Here is a 22,777-nt window from a genome sequence, read left to right as displayed (position 1 = left end):
TCTCAACATTATTTTTAAACACATTCCATCAGTAAATGCTTCACTAGTAGAATTTTGTAAAAGTGCTCAGATACTTTGGTGGACTTGCATTAGTTGTACTCATCCCTGGGCACACTGTTTTTTTAATACATGCAGGTGGTATGCACAGATCTAACAAAGCCTTTTCTAAATTCCCACTTCGCCACTTGCAACCACTGTTGTTCCCTATTCTAAAGTCATATTGGGTTTTTAGCATTTTATAGTTACAATGAGACATTGAACACATTTTCTGTCTCTGACATTTCCTTTCACACAGTGTTTTGCACTTTTATCCATTATGTTGTAAAATGATACAACTCATTTCTTTTTGTGACTAACATTTAATTGTGTATTGATTAATTCCCCATGTAAGCGACTATAAATAGCAGTCATAAATATAGACAAACATCTATTTCTTACATACCCCGAGTTTTCCTTCTTAAGATACAACCCAAGGAAAATAGTGAATAAATACAGGCAAAACTTATTTTAAACTTTCTGAGGGCCCCTATGACTCAACACAACTCCTGTGTTAACATTCTTACCAACAGTGCATAAAATTGGACTTTCACCCTACTCTTAATGAATATTTGTTACTTTCGGAGTTTGATAATAGCTCTTCTAATGGATGATACTGTGATTTCAATGTAGGTTTAAGATATGTTTCTCTCACAGTATATGGTATTGAACACAGAATTTTAAATATTTATTTCATTTTTAATGTATATGACTATTTTTTTCCTTCATATCTATATGTGAGCCAAGTGTATTCAGAAGAGGGTGTTGAATGCATCGGGATTAAAGTTTCTACACAGGTGGCTGTGAGCAACCTCATGCATGCTGACAACTGAAATTGGGTCTGCTGTAACTGCAACAGGTGGTCTTATCCATTGAGCCATCTCTCCATTCTCAAAAGTGAATATGCTTCTATACATTAGTTCACGTCTCTTTTACACCTTTGCTTTCATTACCATGCCCTTTTGGAATCCTATCCAAAGATATGAGTATACCAATGTTACAGATTGTGTGACCATTTAATTGAAGTGTCTTCATACTTCATCTCGTCATGTGTATGTACACTTTCTCTAAAAAAAAAATCATGGAACTTTCCTACTCAAAATGATTTTTCCAAGACCTTATTTTTCCAGGCTTATTCTTTGTGTAATGGCCCAGTTTGTCCTGAACTCACCTTCTAGACTAGGCTGACCTCACAGAGTTCCTCCTGCCTCAGTCATGTATCACTGCTACTTAGTGATATTTTTTTAACATTTAGCTCATGAAACTTTTATCATGGTTCTGCTTAGAAATCAATGTTCAGTGGCTGTAAAAGTAAACATGTTATTAACTTTAAAATTATATATAAATACATGAAATTTATTATTTATTTCTTTTATACAGAGATTTTTAACAAGACAATTAACTTACTTATACTGATGTAAATTTCAGTCTATGTTCCATATTCTTGATCTAGACTTATATATAATAAAATATCTCAAAACTTACCAGTTGATAGAGTGTCAAGTCCAGGAAATAAATATAGAAATTCAGGTGAGAGAAAACTCTTCATCATGAAGGTGCACACGTGTGTGGTGTTCATGCAAGTACACATACACAAGCCTACATACATGATTAACAAAGTTCACACTATTATTTTAAAGATTTCAACTTTTTTGTCATCATAGTGCAGTTTATGTTAGCCTGTTGATGTCAATAGCTGAACATATCTGAATTTCCTACTTAAGCGCTAAAAGAAGAAATATTTAAAATTATTTAGATAATATCAATATCAAATTGTCTATGAAGGTCATTGTACTCCAGATTAAATTTATGACTGTATAACTCATGCATTCCTCTGTGTGTGTGTGTATGTGTGTGTGACTGTATCACTCATGCATTTCTCTGTGTGTGTGTGTATGTGTATGTGTGTGACTGTATCACTCATGTATTCCTGTGTGTGTGTGTGTGTAAAACTGTAGCACATAAGATATCACTGGGATAGAAAAGTGTATAGTATTGTGCTCTGTACTCATATGAATTACACATTTAGAACACTAAGATCCATATTTAGAAGTATAAAATGCCACAGGGGAAAATTCTGAAATTAGCTGATTAGACAGAAGTTGATATTCTTAAATCAAAAAGTTTGTCAAATACTTACCTATACGAACTGCCTTTGAAACCAGTTTTTTTCCTAGCTAATGAAAGTTGTTTTAGCTTGTACCTTTGCCGTAAGATAATGATGAACTCATTTTCTACTCTCACTGACTTTAATGAGAATTTGTTCTCAGTGTAAAAATGCTGTACAGCATTGCCTCCTTGAACACAATCTTTGCAGTTCTGTGTTTTAAATAGAACTCCAACTTGGAAAGGCTTTCTTTAGCATTTTCCTGGGGGAATCTCAGAGCTACCTACTTTCTCTGAATTTAGTCCTCTAGTGACTCTGAAGCTTCAGCTAAGTTAAATTTCGGTTAGGTTAGTAAAATACAATAAATGAGAAAATGATTGTTTAAAATGTGTTTTTAACAACTCCCACAAAGTGACAGGATACAAAAAAAAAGGGTAGCTCTCTTTTATTCAAATAATAAACATGCTGAGAAAGCAATTAGGTAAATAATATAGTACTTAGAGTTCTAGCGAGAGCAATAAGACAAGTGCAGTAGATAAAGGGGATACAAATTGGAACAAATAAGTCAGTGTATCACTAGTAACGGATGATATGATAGTATACATAAGTGACCTCAAAACATCTACCAGAGAAATCCTACAGATGATAGACATCTTCAGCAAAGTTGCTAGATACACAATTAAAGAAATCAGTAGCCCTCCTTTACACAAACAATAAACAAACTGAGAATGGAACCAGTAAAACAACACCCTTTACAATAGCCAAAAATAATATAAAATATCTAGGTGTAACTGTAACTAAGTTCTACCTGTATGTCATACAAGGGAAAGACCTGTATGACAAGAATTTCAAGTCTCTGAGGAATGAAATTAAAAATTATATCAAAGATAAAAAGATCTCTCATCTCTTGGGTTGGTACGATTAACATAGTAAAAACAGCCATTCTGCCAAAAGCAATCTACAGATTCAGTGCAATTCTCATCAGATTTCCAATTTGATTTTTTTAACAGAACTTGAAAGAACAATACTCAACTTCACATGGAAAAAAAAACAGAAAACCCAGTATAGGTAAAATGATTATGTAAAATGAAAGGACTTATGGAGGTATCGCCATCTTTGACTTCAAGTTGTATTGCAGAGCAAAAGTAATGAATACCACGTGGTACTAGCATAAAAACAGACAGGATGATGAATGGAATTGAATAACAAAACCCAGAAGTAAATCTACCTATGGGTACTTGAGTTTTGATAAGTCAAATCCATATAATGGAAAAAAGGAGAAGCATCTTCAACAAATGTTGCTTTTCTAAATGAATGTCATCATGTAGAAGAAATCAAATAGATCCATATTTATTCCCTGCACAAATCTCAAGTCCAAATTAATTAAAGACCTCAACATAAAATCAGATACACTAAATCTGATATAAGAGAAAGTGGGAATAACCTTGAATGCATTGGCATTAGAGACAACTTCCTGAATAGAACACCAACAGTTCAGGCACTAATATCGGCAATTAATAAATGGGACCTCAGGAAATTGGAAAGCTTCGATTTTATAGGTAAAGGACCAATTCAAAGGGAGAAAGCAGCACCCTATAGAATGGAGAAAAATTTTACCAACTCCATATCTGAATAAATTAGATATCAACAAACCATATAGCATAGTTAAAAATGGGGTACAGATCTGGAAAGAGATTTCTCAACAGAGGAAACTCTAAACTCTGAGAAGACCCTAAACTTTTATCTTTTTCTTTGCATTTTAAATTTTTTAATTAATCATCTTATTTCTTTAAATTTCAAATGATATTCCCCTTCATATTTCCCCTCTATGAGCTCCACATCCCATCTCTTTTCTTCCCTCTCTCCTTTGCCTCTATGAGGGTGCTCCTCCACCCACTCACCCACTCCCACCTCACTGCTGTAGCATCGCCCTATGCTGGGGCAGCGAGCCTCCACAGGACCAAGCTCTCCCCTCCCATTCATGCTAGATAAGACCATCCTCTGTTACAGATATATCTGGAGCCATGAATACTCTTTGGTTGGTGATTTAGTCTCTGGGAGTTCTGGGTGGTCTGGTTAGTTGATATTGTTCTTATGGGGTTGCAATCTGTTTCAGCTCCTTCAATTCTTTCTTTACCTCTTCCATTGGGGTCCCCAGGCTCAGTCTGATGATTGACTGTCAATATCTGCATCTCTATTGGTCAGGTACTGGTAGAAACTCTCAGAGGACAGCCATACCAGGTTACTCTGAGCAAGTGCTTCTTGGCATCATCAATAGTGTCAGGGTTTGGTGTCTGGGGATGGGATGGATTCCTAGGTGGGGAGGTTTCTGGATGACCTTTCTTTCAGTCTCTGTTCCATTTTTTTGTCCCTGTCTTTCCTTTGGACAGGAACAATACTGGGTTAAATTTTTTGAGATGGCTTTTATCTTACACCTGTCAGAATGGCCAAAAAAAAAAAAAACCCAAAAAACAAAAACAAAAACAAAAACAAAAACCTCATGAGATAGCTCATGTTGGTAAGGATGTAGAGCAGAGAACACTCCTCCGCTGCTAGTGGGAGTGCAAACTTGTAAAAAGCACTTGGGTAATCCATTTGGCTCTTCCTCAGGAAAATGGGAATATATCTACCCCAAGACCCAGATACATGTACCACTCTTAGGCATATACCCAAACAATGTTCCACTATGCCACAAGGACACTTGCTCAAGTATATTTCTATCATCTTTATTCACAACACCCATGTATAGTGTTACAAATTGAACTAAGCGGTAAACTTCAGTCCTAGGTGATGATCATGAGTTCAAAATAGATGGTCAATGACACCTATTTTTAGGGCATATTATTATTGTGTGCATGACATAAGTACATTTTTGACCTTCTGTTCTTAGTGATTCAAATAAACAATTCTGGGCCTCATTGTTCCCAGAATTTAATTGTTTTATTGTGAATTGATTGTGAATTAAGAATTAATTGATCATGAAGATCACTCTAAGTATATTATTATACTTAATGGAAAAAGTAGAATGGAAAAATGTTATTATTTGTATTAAAGACTATATATGTAGCATAATTTAAATAGAATAAAGTCAATTAACTAGATGTATTTTAGCAGTTACTGCAGATGTCCACTTATTGTGTTATCCTTTTCCAATATTATTGATTGTAGAGGCAATATTACACAACTGGCTTTGTCTTCACTGTATAATGATCCTATGCAGGCATGGATATAGAATGGCCAAGACAGTGTGTTTATTCCCATGAAACTGACCTAAAATCTATCAAAATGTGGTTGGTTATTGCCATACCAGGCATGCCAATACTGCACTTGTGGGCATGTCTTGCCTGTCCACTTTTTAAAAGCATATTCATTTATGTGTATGTGATCATGTATTTGAGCACGTGCATGCCAGCCTCACTGAGGCCAAAGATGCAATAGGACACTATGAGCAGGAGATAAAGGCAGTTATAGACCCTTTGATTTACGGAATTGAATCCTAGCCTTCTCTAAAAGCAGCAAGTGCTCTTTATCATTGAATCACGTCTCTATCCCCCAGAGAGCCAATTTTAAAAATTGGAGTGAAAATAGATGAGGTAAAACTAGCAAACATTAAAACAAAGTTAAATATTTGAAAAGATTTATGAATTTAAAAAGTCTATAGGCACACATATATTAATCTGCCTTCATCAGAGAACTTTCTTATTGTAGTTTGTGGTGGGGCTGAAGGTTGGAGAATGTTAACAGAGAAACCCATAACTGGGAATTAAGTGATAGGAGTGTGCTCAGTCCTACATGTAGCACTCTTATCTTCCTCTTCAGTACTCAGGGAGTATCACAAAAGTGGGTGGCACAAAGAATTAGGTTAGAGGATTGGGAGATGTACATCTTGTGAAGATGACATAGCTGTTGCACTCATGAGCTTACTGTAACTTTGATAATCTTCACAAGAACAGCACAGAACTGAGGTGACCAACATCAAGGATGGGGAGAGGGGCCTCACAGTGGGACTGTTGGAGATAGTGACTTCTAGAAGAGGAGATGTAGTCTTCTTCAGTGTGTGGATTATAAAGCATTAGTGGTTAAATCTGAGTTAAGAAAAGTTTATGGTATTGTGTTAAGGAAAGAAATAAAAGTTCTTCCTATTGGAGTCATTTATTCAAGAGGGAGTCTAGACTTGAATTCTCTACTTCATGTTTCTCATGTCTTCTGTGAATCTCAATTTGTGTCTGTGTAATGACTTTCTTGTAGTCTGTTTATCTCTGTCTGTCTGTCTTATGAGCTGTGTGTGTGTATGAGTAATCTGATTGCCATATCCAACAAAGGACTTCACCATGTATTTATGAACATCATAGAAACTGTCATATGGTGAGGGAATGGGATACATTAAATTTTTTTTAAAAAAAGAGTTTTATGAGAGATTGTCACTGTCTCAAACTGATTCCATCTCACCCAGAAAAAAATCATCATTTAGTTATCAACCAATAATGATAAATGGCTGTTTTCAACTCTTGTGGTTGATTTTAGGCAATTACTTTCAACTTCTGTATTTGATGTCTCCAGCAAGACATGCAATTATCTGGATCAGAGAAATAAAAGAACATACAATTTGAGTGTGCAGTCAGGTTGTAATAGTTGTTTACATGGGAAGTCCAAGGAAATTAAGGTTGCTTGTTACAGTGTTCTTTAAAAGGCAGTTTAAGCAGTTTAAGTACACAGTAAACTAGAAACTTTAAGTGACTTCAAAAGTGTATTATTAACTTTGGCTGTGAGCACCAGGAAAAGCTCCAATTTCTTAAAATATAAGATATTTTCAAAATTTATTTAACATATTACATTTCTTTCATTTTCTCAGTATAATCCAAGAAAAATGTACAAATTATCCTGAATCAGCATAGAAATTTAATATGCTTCACTTACCAAAATATAAACATGATGAGATAAATATTTTCTTTTTAAAAAGAAATACAGAAAGATATCAACATATAAAATAATTTTTGCAAATATATATACTGTAGATGGAAATTTATTAGTTTCTTTTAGGTTTTCTATGGATAATAAAAGTATATTTAGCACACAATGCATAATAAACTCTACTTAAACATGCCATTATTGCTGATTTATTTGAAATAAACTATTCAATATCTGTAAAATTCTGGATATAGGATAATAAACTGTCTCAGTACAGAAATCTTCAGCTATGATTATAGGAGAGCAATCAGAAGATTCATTTTGTGTTTCCATAGGTTAAGATGATTTTCTTAGATTAAATAGCTGAATAATCAGTCTTCTCATTGCCACCTTCATGTCTTTGTTCCTCAGTGTATAAATGGCAGGGTTCAAGATGGGTGTAATCATGAAGTCCAGAATGGCAAGGAACTTATCCACTGGCACAGTAGGAAATGGCCACATGTACACAAAGATGCATGGTCCAAAGAACAAAACTACCACAGAGATGTGAGCAGAAAGTGTAGAGAGGGCCTTGGACAAATCACCCGATGATGAATGTTTTCTTACAATAAACAGGATAACAATGTAGGAGATTAGCAATAAGAAGAAAGTGCCCATGGAAATAAACCCACTGTTGGCAGTAACCATGAACTGCATTTTCTTGGGGTCTATGCAGGCCAGTTTGATAAACTGAGGAAGATCGCAATAAAAACTATCTATCTCATTAGGACCACAAAAACTCAACTTGATAATAAAAGCTAATTGGGTCACTGAATGTAACAAGCCAATAACCCAAGCACCAGACAGAAGCATAAGGCACATCCTTGGGCTCATGATGGTCAGGTAACGGAGGGGCTTGCATATGGCCTCATATCTGTCCCAGGCCATGGCTACCAGCAATACCATTTCAGATGCCCCAAGAACATGAAGAACAAATATCTGGAAGACATAACCCTGGAATGAAATGGTATTGTGCCCAGAAGACAGATCAGAAATCATCTTGGGTACAGTTAAGGTGGAAAGACATAAATCAATAAGTGCAAGATTTCCCAAAAGAAAGTACATAGGGGAATGTAAATGTAGGTCAAAGGCTAGTGTAAACACAACAAGGGTATTGCCCAGCACGATGGCTACATAAAATATCATAGAGAAGGCAAGGAGGAAAGGTTGAATTTTACTAGATGTTGAAAGTCCCAGAAACACAAATTCAGACACCTCGGTATAATTTTTTTAATCATTTACTTCTTTTTCTTCTGTTACCTAAGTGAATAATAATAAAAGAATTGCAAAAATAAGTTAATATGAATAATTAGTTTAAAAACCAATTCAGAATATTTTCTAATTGAATTAAGACAAAACAATTTTTTTATTATCTGTAGAAAGCCTTAAATATTTCTTAACTCATTTATCTATCCAACTAATAGTCTGTACTTATCTACCATATGCCTGGAAATAGTTCAGATTCTTAGGTGAAAAATGGATTGTTCGTCAGGAACTAAATAAAATGCAACATCTACCATTATAATACATTTAAACAAAAGTGCAATGTAGTATCTCAACTACATGGGTCACTACTTTGGTATTCACTCTTTGGTAGTAGTAGCCTTGCTACTACTGACAAGAATGAGAATTTCAATCTTTGTTATTAATCTACACTAAGAATTCAATATGATTAAACTAGTAGGGTGAGAGGAAGAGTGAGGGAGATCAGACAGGAATAGAATTTATAATCTTGGATACAGTGTTTGAAGCTTATTTTTTATTTAAACCAATAACAAGCTTTTGTAGTATAATAAGCAGTTTGATCATAATTACTACTTTCTAATGGTCAAATAAAAAATAGAATGAAGGAACTTCAAGTAACAAGTTGTAGTACAAATGGAGAACTATATGGTGTTAGGGGAGCTAATAAATTATTATTCTGTGCTATAACAAATGAAACTTGCAAATCACATTTGATTTTCATCATATGTCTAGTTGACTTCATGGGATAATTTAAATCTTATAAAACAGAACTAGGGATGTAGAGATGACTTATTGAGAAAGGTTCTTTGTGTACAAGCATATGGACCTGAGTTCAGACACCTCATCCCCTGCTTAAAAGCTGAGCGTAGTGGAATATGTTCATATCAGTGTAGGATGTAAAGTGACAAACAGATCTTGGGTGTGCCAGTCTCCAGTTTAGCTGGAAAAGTTAGCTCATGGTTCAGTGAATAAGCGTGTCTTAATGTAATAGGCAGAGAACCATAGAGTATGACACACAATGCTGATCATTGTAGTTGATTGTCCTAGATATGAAATCCCCATTTTACAGTCACCAGCAAGGTCTGCTCCAGCCTCAGTACCACTGGCATTTCTCACATCATCTCTCTATTCCATGCCATGAGACCTGCATGAAAGACTTGAGGTAGTCAGGCTGAGCACACTCCTGGTTATGGATATCTTTTAAGTGCCATAACTAAAGGGAAACACTGCAGAAGTGATGTGAGGAGGCCCCACCATATGGGTGTTAAGTAAAAAAAAATTATACTGTATATAACAGATAAAATAGATCAAGATTGTAGTAACTAGGAAAATTACTGAGGTGAATGGCAAGAGATATCTTTTATAAAGGTTCTATAATCAAAACTCTAAAGGAATAAAATGCAATCTACAAATTTAAAATATTTATATTTTGGAATCCAAAGTATATACATATTCAGTATGTTTTCAACTGTGTGAATGAATCAAATATTCTATTAAACCACAATGACTTCAATTTTTAAGAAAAGCACCACTTAACAGTGTTCTTTGAGTCACAGAAAAATAGTTTATTACTTAGATGTCTTGATTTTACTTTCTAGGTATTTAGAATTTCCTACTGATAACATTGTTCTCATGGGGAGAAAAAATATAGTCATTATTAATTCAGAATATCAATATTTATGAGATGGTTAAAATTTAAACACATATAGTCTGCTTGGAACAATAACACAGTTTGTACACAGAACTCACAAGAGGATGAACACATACAGTTAACGAGTCAAGAAGCTCTTATGTCCATCCTCATTAATCATTCTTTTCTTGTTTTTCCAACCAAGATGAGAAGAAAAGAAGGTATTTAGGAAGGCAGAAAAAATAGATTAGCAAGTGATCGTCACTATTTTTTAAGGTTTCAAGATAAAAAAAATCTCATTCCGTACATTGTATAAACACTACAAATTAATAGATTCTAAAATGTATTATTACAGAAGTATTAAATATGCCGCACACACACACACACACACACACATATATATACACCAAAAATATAGCTGAAAGGTATCAGTAGTGAATGTATTAATGTCAATACATATGTACAATGAAATAATATGAATCTTAAAACTCACTTGAATAGTTCTATATACAAGTCTAGAGGGATTCTACTTAACTGAAAAAAAAAGAAAAAGTATAAACATAGTAATATTGTTTTTTTTGAACATGTTTGAATTTAAACATTCTTCAAGAAGAAACATCAAATCATACCAGCAATGGTGAGGCCTCAAAGGTAGGATTCCATGTGGCTTTCACTTCTTAAATTCTGTATTCCTGTATTGTTTAAATGATTTAAAAGAATACTGTATCAAGGTTAATTAAAAGTGGGTTTGCAAATACAAATGTTAAGTTCATGAAGGACAGACTTGTAAATTCACTGGAGTAATGCCAGATTTACCCAATCTATCTTTAAAGTTATAATAAAAGTTTAAAACTTGAGCAATATTATTTTCTCCTAAATATGTCATGTTCAAAGAATGCTCTTAATAACAGATTCATCATCAATGTAAAAAAACCTCACATTTATTAGGAGTCCATCACTACTTTCCATAAAGATCAGTTATTTGATTGATCCTAGAATAGGATAGATCATGAAAGGCAAAGGGCCTGGTTTACAGAGTGAGTTCCAGAAGAGCCAAGCCAGGGTTACACAGAGAAACCCTGTCTCTAAAAACCAAACCAACCAAATAAAAAAAAAAAAAAAAAAAAAAAAGAGACAAGGGAGAAGCAATTTGGACAAAGAGAGGAAATAGTAGGGAAGATAGAATAAAGCAAGACAACGCTATAAAGGCAACGATGAAAGAAATTAAAATAGTATTTAAAGGCTGAGTATCTTGCTGCCTTTAGACTGATATATCATGAAGACTAAGGCAGAAAGGTTGTTTCAGGTACACAACAAGCAAAACTGAGTAATCAATAATAGCACATGAATGGAAAATTTCCTGAGTCTTCTTGAACCTATTCATTGTGTGAATTCCCCAAGCAGCCACCACATTCAGAATATCTCTGTGTAGCAGGCAAGCCTCTAGACTTTGACTATTGGCCTTTCCCCTGATTTTATCTGCCATTTCCTTTATAAGGTCATCTTGTTGCCAACATCTTCATTAGCTTCTAAAAGTTACCACTGAACCACAAAATTGTTTTGCAAATGAAGATGAAATCTAGGGCCATATAAAGCAATGTAACTTCTAAATTTGTGTTTGGAAGCTCAGTATAAATAAATGCTCATTAGGTGCATGTGAAAAAAATAGTAAAGAAGATAGGAAACTTTGAAAGTAACAGGGATACTGAACATTGGCTATGCAAGGAAAATAACTGCTAACTTTCCTTGTGTTATTAATGTCTACTTACCTAGCATCTTTAAATACCAGATAGCAGTATTTACACTATATGTTTTAGAAGGTGTCCTCCTCTCGGATGCTGTGTGCTTAGCCCTTTGTACCAATGCTCTAACTACCTACAGCCTGACAACAGCATTTGGTGACCACCTCATGGCTGGAGATCTAAGTCTCCAGACCATTTTACCATGGGAATTGTGTTTCTGAATCCCATGGCCTTAAAGAGAGAAACTCTGGTTGTTTTTGTAAGCATTTGATGAGAAAGCAAAGAAAGGAAAGTACTTTGAAATAAAAGTAACATTTGACATTTTATTACATATATAATGTGTAATTATATATAATTTTGAACAATATTATTGAAAATCATGTAACTATTAACTAATCCATTATCATTTTCTTCTTTTGTTAAAATATGAATTTGGCAAAACAATGAATTAAATTATGACCTCATATTTACATGTATCTTATAATATTAACGCCTTCTATTAACCTTTCTCATCCATCTACCCCTACTATCCTCAGCTTCTGTATCAATAATCATCCCTCATTTTATTTTCATGTCCTTATACCTAAGCTCACATTTCCCATATGACACAAAGTCCTTGTATTTGTGAGTTTTGTTTATGTCTCATGCCATCATGATATTTTGTTCCAATGGAAATAAAAGCAAGGAATCTTTCAGGGAGCACTGATGCTAATTTTTAGCTTAAACACTTATGCAATTAGTGTTTCCACTTTAGAGTCATCAATATTATTAATTAATGCTTATCTTTCATATATAACTTTAAGTTCTATATATAAACAAAGATTACCAAAGTAATACTATCTAATATTAAAACCCAGTTATATTATGCCTATTTTCTGATAGATCATGTGTATGAATGGACAGACCACACTATCTCCTCTTCTATAACACACAAGTGGTAATTCATACCGTTTATGATTCTAACTTTTCTCAGCACTTATAGATCTATATTATTTCCATAAAAGAATTGTGAGATAAATATGTAATATTTTTCTTTAGCCAATGAATAAATGATACTGTAACTCATCTTTAAATATTTGGGCTACAGTATTTGTTTCTAGTGAAGTATTCAGTCCAGTTGTTTTTATATTTTGGTTAGTTATAAGCTTACAGAATGCCTGACATTCTGCTCTGAAAAAAATAAACGTGTAAGCAGACCAAACAGCACATCTTTAGTCCCAGCAATAAGTATTATAGCCAATTACTGTTCATTATTCCCATTTTACTACTTTGTAGACAAAATGACACCTAATCTGGAAGGTTTTAAATTAATATTAAGTTTATTAATTATAATATTGTTTTAAATAAAAGTATATTTCTACCTAGTATAAAGTGATGAAAAAGAAAAGATAAACATACCTAAAGAAAAATTATACACCTGTTATTAGCCACAAAGAGTCCATAATCAAGAAATCATTTTGAAAAATACTTAAAATCTAAAATGAATGACTATTATATCACAATGTACCCAATATTTTCTCATTTATTTTTCTGTTTCTTTTAGTACTAAAAACTAAACTCAAGCCCTCATGTAGACTATTTGTTTCTGTCCTTTTTTAGTTTTAATATATACTATTTATACATATATGAGTATGCCTGCATGAATCAATGTGCATGATATATGTGCAAATGCCCATAAAGGCAGGAAGAACCTTAGGTGGTTGTGAGCCACCATATGGTACTGGGGGAGAAACCTGGGTTATCAGGAGGATCAGTGCACATTCTATACTGCTCAGTCACCTTTCTCAGCTTACCTTGTTGTCTGTTTAAAATTTAATTTTCTTTTCATTGTTAAGAACATAGCATAACATAAAATCCCTCATTTTTGCTACACAATTCAGTTGTAACTAACACATTTGCTATAGTGTGTGAATGATTACCTCTCTCAAATACAAACATATTTCTTCCATATAAAAATATAGTTTCTACCAAGCACCCACTTTTTAGTATCCTACTCCTATCACTTGGAAAATTCTAATTTAATTTGTTTTATATAGTTATATATACTGAATACTTTATATAAATGCAATTAAGACAATATGTGAGTTTTTCTGTCTGGTGTCTTTTACTTAGCATTATGTTTGCAAAGTTCAGTCACTCTGAGACATATATCAACATGTTCTCTTTGTATGGATGAATATTATTTATCCATTCATTATCTCATAATGATGAAACTGAGTTGATTCCACTTTTGGTTACCATGTATGTTGCTGTGATAGTTCATTGGTCTATCTGCCTGTCTGCCTGTCTGCCTGTCTGCCTGTCCTCCTCTCTGTTTATTTGTCATGGATGATGAGTATGGTAGTCCATGCCTGTAGTCTCAGCAGGTGGTAGGTAGCGGCAGCAACTAAATGTGTGAGTTGTGTCTGGTGACAAAGTATTGGAGCCACCCTATGTTAAAGGCCATGCCGTAGTCTCATAACCCAAAATAAACAAACAAACCATTGTTTTTGAATATTTATTTTCAATAATTTTGGTTAATACATAGGAGTGAAGTGAATGAATTTTAATAGAAAGTTATGTTAGGCTATTTTTCTATTAGAGGGGAAAAATTATATAGTCTGGTGGATGTAAGTACAATGAAATACAAAGCAAAGCAAAACAAAGAATTGGGCAAGTGTTCAAGGTTCTTCCCCACTTTCTTTTCTATTAGTTTCAGCTTATCTTGTTTTATGTGGAGGACCTTGATCCATTTGGACTTGAGCTTTGTACAAGGAGAAAAGAATGGATCGATTTGCATTCTTCTACATAGTAATCACCAGTTGAGCCAGCACTATTTGTTGAAAATGCTGTCTTTTTTACACTGGATGGTTTTATCCCCTTTGTCAAAGATCAAGTGGCCATAGGTTTGTGGGTTCATGTCTGGGTCTTCAATTCTATTCCATTGATCTACCTGTCTATCACTGTACCAATACCATGCAGTTTTTATCACAATTGCTCTGTAGTACAACTTAAGGTCCGGGATGGTGATTTCACCAAAGCTTCCTTTATTGTTGAGAATAGTTTTGGGTATCCTGGGTTTTTTGTTATTCCAGATGAATTTGCAAATTGCTCTTTCTAAGTCTGTGAAGAATTGAGTTGAAATATTGATGAAGATTGCATTGAATCTGTAGATTGCTTTCAGCAATATGGCCATTTTTACTATATTAATCCTAACAACCCACGAGCATGGGAGATCTATCTTCTGAAATCTTCTATTTCTTTGTTCAGAGACTTGAAGTTTTTGTCAAACAGATCTTTTACTTGCTTAGTTAGAGTCACACCAAGGTATTTTATATTATTTGTTACAATCATGAAGGGTGTTGCTTCCCTAATTTCTTTCTCCACCTGTTTATCCTTTGTGTAGAGGAAGACCACTGATTTGCTTGAGTTAATTTATATCCAGCTAATTTGCTGAAGTTGTTTATCAGGATTAGGAGCTCTCTGGTGGAATTTTTGGGGTCACTTAGGTATACTATCATATCATCAGCAAATAGTGATAATTTGACTTCTTCCTTTCCATCTTGTATCCCTTTGATCTCCTTTTCTTGTCTAATTGCACTGGCTAGGACTTCAAGTACAATATTGAATAGTTATGGAGAGAGTGGGCAGCCTTATCTAGTCCCTGATTTTAGTGGGATTGCTTCAAGTTTCTCTCATTAAGTTTGATGTTGACTACTTATTGCCTCGAGCACATAGGCACAGGGGAAAATTTCCTGAACAGAACACCAATAGCTTATGCTCTAAGATCAAGAATTGACAAGTGGGACCTCATAAAATTGCAAAGCTTCTGTAAGGCAAAAGACACTGCCAATAGGACAAAACAGCAACCAACAAGTTGGGAAAAGATCTTTACCAATCTTATATCAGATAGAGGGCTAATATTCAATATATACAAAGAACTCAATAAGTTAGACTCCAGAGAACCAAATAACCCTATTAAAATGGGGTATAGAGCTAAACAAAGAAATCTCAACTGAGGAATACTGAATGTCTGAGAAGCACCTAAAGAAATGTTCAACATCCTTAGTCATCAGGGAACTGTAAATCAAAACAACCCTGAGATTCCACCTCACACCAGTGAGAATGGCTAGAATAAAAAACTCAGGCGACAGCAAATGCTAGTGTGGTTGTGGTAAAAGAGGAATACTCCTTCACTGCTGGTAGGATTGCAAGGTGGTGCAACCACTCTTAAAATCAGTTTGGCAGTTCTCCCTCAGAGCTCCCAGGGACTAAACCACCAACTAAAGAGTACACATGGTGGGACTAATGGCTCTAGCAGCCTATATATTGCAGAAGATGGCCTAGTTCATCATCAATGGTAGGAGAAGCCCTTGGTCCTGTGAAGGTTCTATGCCCCTGTGTAGGGGAATGCCAGGGCCAGGAAGTGGAAGAAGGTGGGTTGGTGAGCAGGGGGTGGGGGAGGGAGCAGAGTTTTTTTTTTTTAATTTAATTATTTTTCTTTCTTCTTTTTTTTTCGGAGGAGAAACCAGGAAAGGAGATATTATATTACATGTAAATAAAGAAAATATCTAATAAAAGAAGAATATTAAAAATACTGTTTTTATTTATTTTCTTACTTCAATTTTTGATAATTCTTATGTAGATATTATATTTACATTATTTTCCTCTAACCCCTGGTTTCTCCTATTATCTCTCAAATTTATGACTTCTTTTATTATTCTTATTACAAACACTCATGCAAACACATACACACACACGCACATGTACACACACATACACACAAATATCTGCCCAGTCCACTTAGTATTTCTCATATATATACCTATTTAGGAATGACAAATTACGATTGTATATCCTATTGTGTAGGCCCTGTTAGGGCCTAATATTATTGAATCTCTTTCTTTCAGCAGCCATGTTTTGTCTATAGCTATTCATATTCATCTAGGGGTGGTGATAGTAGGATTTCCCCAATCCACATTGTTTTTGCATATCTTCTTTGGATGGCCATGTTATTGAGATTTTTTTGATTGCTAATTCCTTGTTATATGCAAACCACATTATTCACAGCAGGAATGCTAGTATCCTGGCTCTTGAAACCATTTTTGTCCAATAATCCTTGATATTGCCTGAGCCTTTGGAGTAGGAATAGAGTTGGGTACCTCATGCTGTGCTGTTCTCAGTATTTCTACCAGTTGTTGATTTCTGTGATAATTTGTATCCTATCTGTCACAAAAGAAGCTTACTTGACAAAGGCCAATTGTTGATTTCTGTGATAATTTGTATCCTATCTTTCACAAAAGAAGCTTACTTGACAAAGGCCAATTATTGATATTTATGATAATTTGTATCCTTTCTTTCACAAAAGAAGTTTACTTGACAAAGGGTGAGAGTTACATTTACCTCTAGAATGCAGTCAGAAATTGCACTGTATTATGAAAGTGCTAGTACTAGGTTTTGCTCTAGGGTTCAGGACCTCATTGGCCACTTGAAGTTGACTAAGTTTATAGTACCAGTCATGAATTCTCTGCTATTTCCTTATTATTCCAAGTTATAAAATCATCTCTGAAGACTCATCCTAGGACCCAGAAATACAAAAATAAAAATGTGTAGTATTACTTAAACTCAGAAAGCATAAACATTTAAAAAGTCTTATAAGATGACTCAAGAGATGACCAACAATAAGAACACACATTATTCTTGCAGATCACCCTTATATTTGTTTTTTTTTTGTGATTGAGGATACTATTAACAATTTAGTACATTATTAATTAATGTAAATGTGGGAGTGAGACTAAAATCAGTGTTTTACCGTTGGGCCAAATATCCAGCCCAAATGGATTTTAATTCTAGACATGTTATATACAGTACATTCATTGTTCATGCTAGCACAGATACTTTTCTCCCCCACTAGCTATTTTCATGTAATCATGAATGAAAACATTGGTGAGCAATTAACTAGATGAACTCCCAAAGATAGTCAATCACCCACACTTTTGAGAAAAGTAATGTAGCATCCACAGAAATGTGTCAGTTCCTTCCTTAATTTCTTTGTTTAACATTTTCAAATGTTAAACAAAGAAATGCCTTAAAGGCATGTTTTACCATTATCACCTAAAACTTACTACTAAATCTTCTAGACTTGCTGACAGGCAGATAGACTGGTAGCTGGTGTTCTCAATCCTGAAACTGTGAGGTCTCAAAGGGACAAGATAGAGACAGAGGAAACTTTCCTTCTCAAGAGGCTACTCTGCACTAAATATATACCTTACACTTTTACATGAGCCTTGGGCACAACAGAAAATGGACTGTTTGACCTTACTATCTCAGAATGTTGTTAATCCCTGTCTCTAGGAAATTTAAGAAAATTACACATTGTTTTAATACCATCTTACCATAAATACTAATAGGTTGGATTTGAAACTCCCACATTGATTTCAGAAATATCAAGATTTTGTCAAGTGATTATGGGATATCTGATCTCCAAAATCATCAAGAAGAGTGTTTTGCCATTGTTGACCTGGCCGAAAAGACTTGCTCCTAATGATGCTGAACCATGGGGATACATAGTGTTCATGAAATAAGGGATTTCTTACAAACAGTGAGAGGTAACTATAAACAATTGGTTATTAATTATTTAAACACACACAGCAATACACACACACACATACTCGCATAGGGAGGGAGAGAGAGAGACAGAGACAGAGACAGACAGAGAGAGAGATAGAGAGAGAAGAGAGAGAGGGAGAGAGAGAGAGAAGGAAATTGTGATTTTGAAACTAAGGAACTGGAAGTGTTATCACAGAGGAAAAGGTATAATGTTAGAGAATACATGCTATGCGTGCTGGTACATTCCTGATGTTATGAAAATTAGTGACACAGTATACTAAAAGTATCTGGTATGTGGAACTCAGAGAAGTTGACTGGGACACAATTAATTTTCATATGATTTTGAAATAAGGAACTTTAAAAGATGAAAATGATCTGATTTTCATTTTATTTTCCTAAATTGACTCTTTTTCTAAAGCTATGATTCATACCTTTTAGCTTAAGAAGTGCATTTTTTTGAATAAAGATTTAAATTTATTATATTAGGTATGTTTGATGATCAATTATAATATCGTTATTAATATTGAGACTAATATGAATTAGTTTAGTATAAATTGGTGTTTGTTATAATTCCACTAAATATTAACAAGTTCCAAAGGAAACGATATATGAGAAAATAAGCAGGGGTTTTAGTTTTGGGCACAACATAATATTTACAGCCCTAAAACATGAAATAGAAAATTCCTAGAAGAATTTATTGTACTCATTAAACACTAATTTTTGTTGATTTGATGATAAAAATATCTTCATATATTTGACACTGTCTCATAATGTTCTTGCTTAATGTTTAGGTGGTTATAGACTGCATAATATAATACCACATTAGTGACTTTGATTATGTACAATTGTGCAAGTATGGAGACTGCACAGGGAGGAGCCCTGGAATAATCAATTCTAAGAGTAGTGGTAATAGATTGGTGCAGAGATAGAATATTTTCACATAGTTACTTGTACATTTATACCTTCATGCTGTTATTTTATAATAGAAAATGTATTTGTAAATTTTTTCTTAGTTCATAGATTCTTCATGGAAAATAATTTGTTATGAGAATTTTCTAGTTTGCTCTTGAGAAACCTAATAAGATTTCTCATGTTATTTACCCTGACTAGCCCAAAATGTCTTCCACTCTTGAATACAGGGAATATATTTCTCTTCTAAAGTTATGGTTTTTCAGTCATTGGCCTCTGAGCGTTGGCAGGAATATTATAGACATGCTAGAGATGAAGGACTCATCTGATTCTGAAAGTCCATACATAGCACCACTGTCCTCGTCTCAGAGGACAAGGGTCTTCAAATTTGGAGGTAAACTGACACTTGCCTAGTCTAAGTCTTCACCCAAGACTTGGTTGGACTCCACTCCATACTGACTTCTAGACTTCAGTTTTTCACAGGCTATTTTTTTAATAGAAATTCAATGTTAATTAGTGTATTCTTCATCTAAGTCATGTTTTAGCTCAATTGGGCTAAACTGTAGATTTTTTTTCTGAACACTAAGCTTCCCAATTCAATGTAATTGGTATATTTTAGGTTTTGAGTAATTTTTTACAGGATTCATAAAGTTTGAAATTTGTAAACAGAGAATATTTCTTTTCAATGACTCATGACTTTTTCTTGATTACTGAATGTTTACTCCATCAAAGATGGCTAAACATCTGATAATTCACTGGCTTTCAGTTCATCTAAATCAACTACTGTCATTTTGAAACTATGTTGCCAATTTTATCAGAACTAGTATCACTATTTCTATTTTTGTAAGTAATTTACATATTTATCCACTCTTTAAATATATAATTATTAAGATTCATTCATTAAGACATAGTCTTCTATGATTCTAGCTTCATATAGAACTTTACTTTCCTGTCGTTTAACTCCTGATGATTCTTATTTTTTTTAAATTCACATGTATTTCAAGTATACAGAATTGAATTGATTATACTTCTTCATTCAGATAACATTCAGATTAATGTATATATCACAAATATTTATTTAATGAGATTATACTAATGGTATGTGATGAAATGCAAGAGTGAAAAATTAAGAATATCTTAATGTGTTTCTCTGCTCCGCTTCCTACTTACATTTGGCCTGACCTGGCTTTACTACTTTTCTCTTCAGATTTCTTTGTCATTGCATATACAGTTTTGTCATGTCCATACAAAGTATATTTTCTATTGCTTTTCATCTTTTAAAAACTATGTTAAAAATCTACCTTGAACACTTTAATTATTATATTTTACTAAATTGTTCTATATTTTATATAGTTATGTTTGTGTTTTATTTAGATATTTATGTTATATATTCATTTGTGTTTCTGAACAATATGTCACTGTTTTTCCAATGGCCATTAGCATTATCATACATTGCTTTTTATGCTCTTATATAATAATTATTCTGTGTAAATAAATGAGAATAGAGTTTCTAGGACACAGGATGTATGAATGTTATAGGGAATATTATATCCAAAAGCCAAGGTCATTTCCAAAGTTAGTAGATTCAAGCACTTCTGTCAGAAGAATTTAAGAACTCCTTCTAATTAATATTCTCTGTTAATCCCAGAATCTCACACTGTATGATTCACTTCAGAATAATTTGGAACTGAACTAAATGGAGAAAATAAACCAGTCTGAGGTATCTGAATTTATTATTCTTGGGCTTTGTGACTCTTGGGAGCTCCAGGCCTTTTTCTTAGTAATCTTTTCTTCACTTTATTTAATCACCATTTTGGGGAACATATTTATTGTAGTTATAATCATCACTGACCTTCGTCTCCATTCTCCTATGTACTTCCTGTTGGCCAACCTCTCATTCATTGACTTCTGTCTTTCCTCAGTCACTACACCTAAAATGATCACAGACTTCCTCAAGGAAAAAAAGACTATCTCCTTTGAAGGATGCATGTGTCAGATTTTCTTTGGACACTTCTTTGGAGGGGGTGAGATGGTACTACTTGTATCAATGGCTTATGACCGGTATGTAGCCATCTGTAAGCCACTCCATTACTCCAGCATCATGAACAGAAATATGTGCATTGGATTAGTGATGGCATCATGGATCATTGGCTTTGTGCATTCAATAAGCCAACTGGTTATAATTGTAAATCTGCCCTTCTGTGGATCCAGAGTTTTGGACAGTTTTTTCTGCGATATTCCATTGGTCATCAAGCTAGCCTGCTTGGATATCTATGTTCTAGAAATTTTGATAAATGCTGACAGTGGTGTGCTAGCAGCCATATGCTTCATTCTGTTGCTGATGTCCTATTTCCATATCCTGACTACTGTCTGCCTTCACTCTAAGGATGGGGCATCCAAAGCTCTCTCTACTTGTACTGCCCACATCACAGTGGTAGTGTTATTTTTTGGGCCCTGCATCTTCATCTATCTGTGGCCAGTCAGCATAACCTGGGTGGACAAGTTTCTTGCTGTGTTTTATGCAGTTATCACACCTCTCCTGAATCCAGCAATTTATACTTTAAGAAACAAAGAAATTAAAAATTCTATGAAGAGACTACAATGCTAGCAAATGGATTTCTACAGATATTTTAGGATTTTTACATTATTAGAATGTTAACTTGTGCGTTCTTAAACTAATAAAACTTTTTCTTCTACTCTAATTGCAAATATTCTCCAATTGATGGGACTTATATGTACTGCTAGTTAAAAGATTTGTGTCTCTTCAATTTTACAGGTTTCATTGATCATTGTATAAAAAATAACTTTCTGAGTATATAATAATACTAATCTTTAAAATTAGGATTTTGATTATCCCAATTTAATGAAAGATTAATGACAAATTACTTATACCTATTACAGCTGGAGCTGTTACTTCAATTCTCATTATCCAATTGTAAAATTAATTATCAAAACATGTGACAATTCTCTAAATTTCTCATTAAGTCACCAGATTGAGTCTCTGAAATTTGTCTTGCTTAGAGTGCTTTTGGAGTCTAGAGTTTGATTCTCTCATGTGGTTATGACTACAGCATGTCCTTTGTCATTTTTGAAATAGTCTCTTTTGATGCTGAAGTCTCCTTGCAATCTTAAGTATTAAAATGGTAGAATCTCCTCTAGGCTATTCTATCTGCTTGCTAGTAAAAAAAAAAAATCTAGGAGACAATCTCATGCTGAAGTTGCAGGCCTAAGGAAAATGCCTCCCAGAGACCCTCTCTTAAGCATTCTAATTATCTACCCAAAGCATTAAAAGGATGCTTATTATAAAGGCTTAAAAAGAGCTCAACACAGAAAATGTCATTAGCACTGAAACGCAATCATAATATTTATGAATTCTTAAACCAGTGCTAGAGACAGATCACCAGTTAAAGAGTACAACCCAAATCTAGTGCCCAGAAGAGATGTGTGGCTCAGTCACTTGTAACTCCAGTTCTAGGAGATCTGACAAGTCTGGACTGTCTAGACAACTGCACTCACACTTGAATATACATTTATAGACATATGCAAGTGTGCATGCACACACATACACACACA

General features: G+C 34.0%; 2 protein-coding genes across 2 annotated transcripts; one reads left to right on the top strand and one right to left on the bottom strand.

Annotated features, from left to right (window-relative positions):
• Positions 1 to 7,387: 7,387 nt before the first annotated feature.
• LOC116091759 (olfactory receptor 4F15-like) lies at positions 7,388 to 8,322 on the bottom strand. The gene has a single exon (XM_031373243.1). The coding sequence runs from the start codon at positions 8,234 to 8,236 to the stop codon at positions 7,388 to 7,390; it is 849 nt and encodes a 282-aa protein (XP_031229103.1). The 5' UTR covers positions 8,237 to 8,322.
• A 12,557-nt stretch (positions 8,323 to 20,879) lies between these two features.
• On the top strand, positions 20,880 to 21,834 carry LOC116092285 (olfactory receptor 4K3-like). The gene has a single exon (XM_031373600.1). The coding sequence runs from the start codon at positions 20,901 to 20,903 to the stop codon at positions 21,810 to 21,812; it is 912 nt and encodes a 303-aa protein (XP_031229460.1). The 5' UTR covers positions 20,880 to 20,900; the 3' UTR covers positions 21,813 to 21,834.
• The last annotated feature ends 943 nt before the right edge of the window (positions 21,835 to 22,777 follow it).

Source organism: Mastomys coucha, unplaced genomic scaffold (genome assembly GCF_008632895.1).
Source record: "Mastomys coucha isolate ucsf_1 unplaced genomic scaffold, UCSF_Mcou_1 pScaffold15, whole genome shotgun sequence".
Lineage (NCBI taxonomy): Eukaryota > Metazoa > Chordata > Mammalia > Rodentia > Muridae > Mastomys > Mastomys coucha.
Note: the sequence above shows the minus strand (reverse complement) of the source record. Positions and strands in the feature narration are given on the sequence as shown.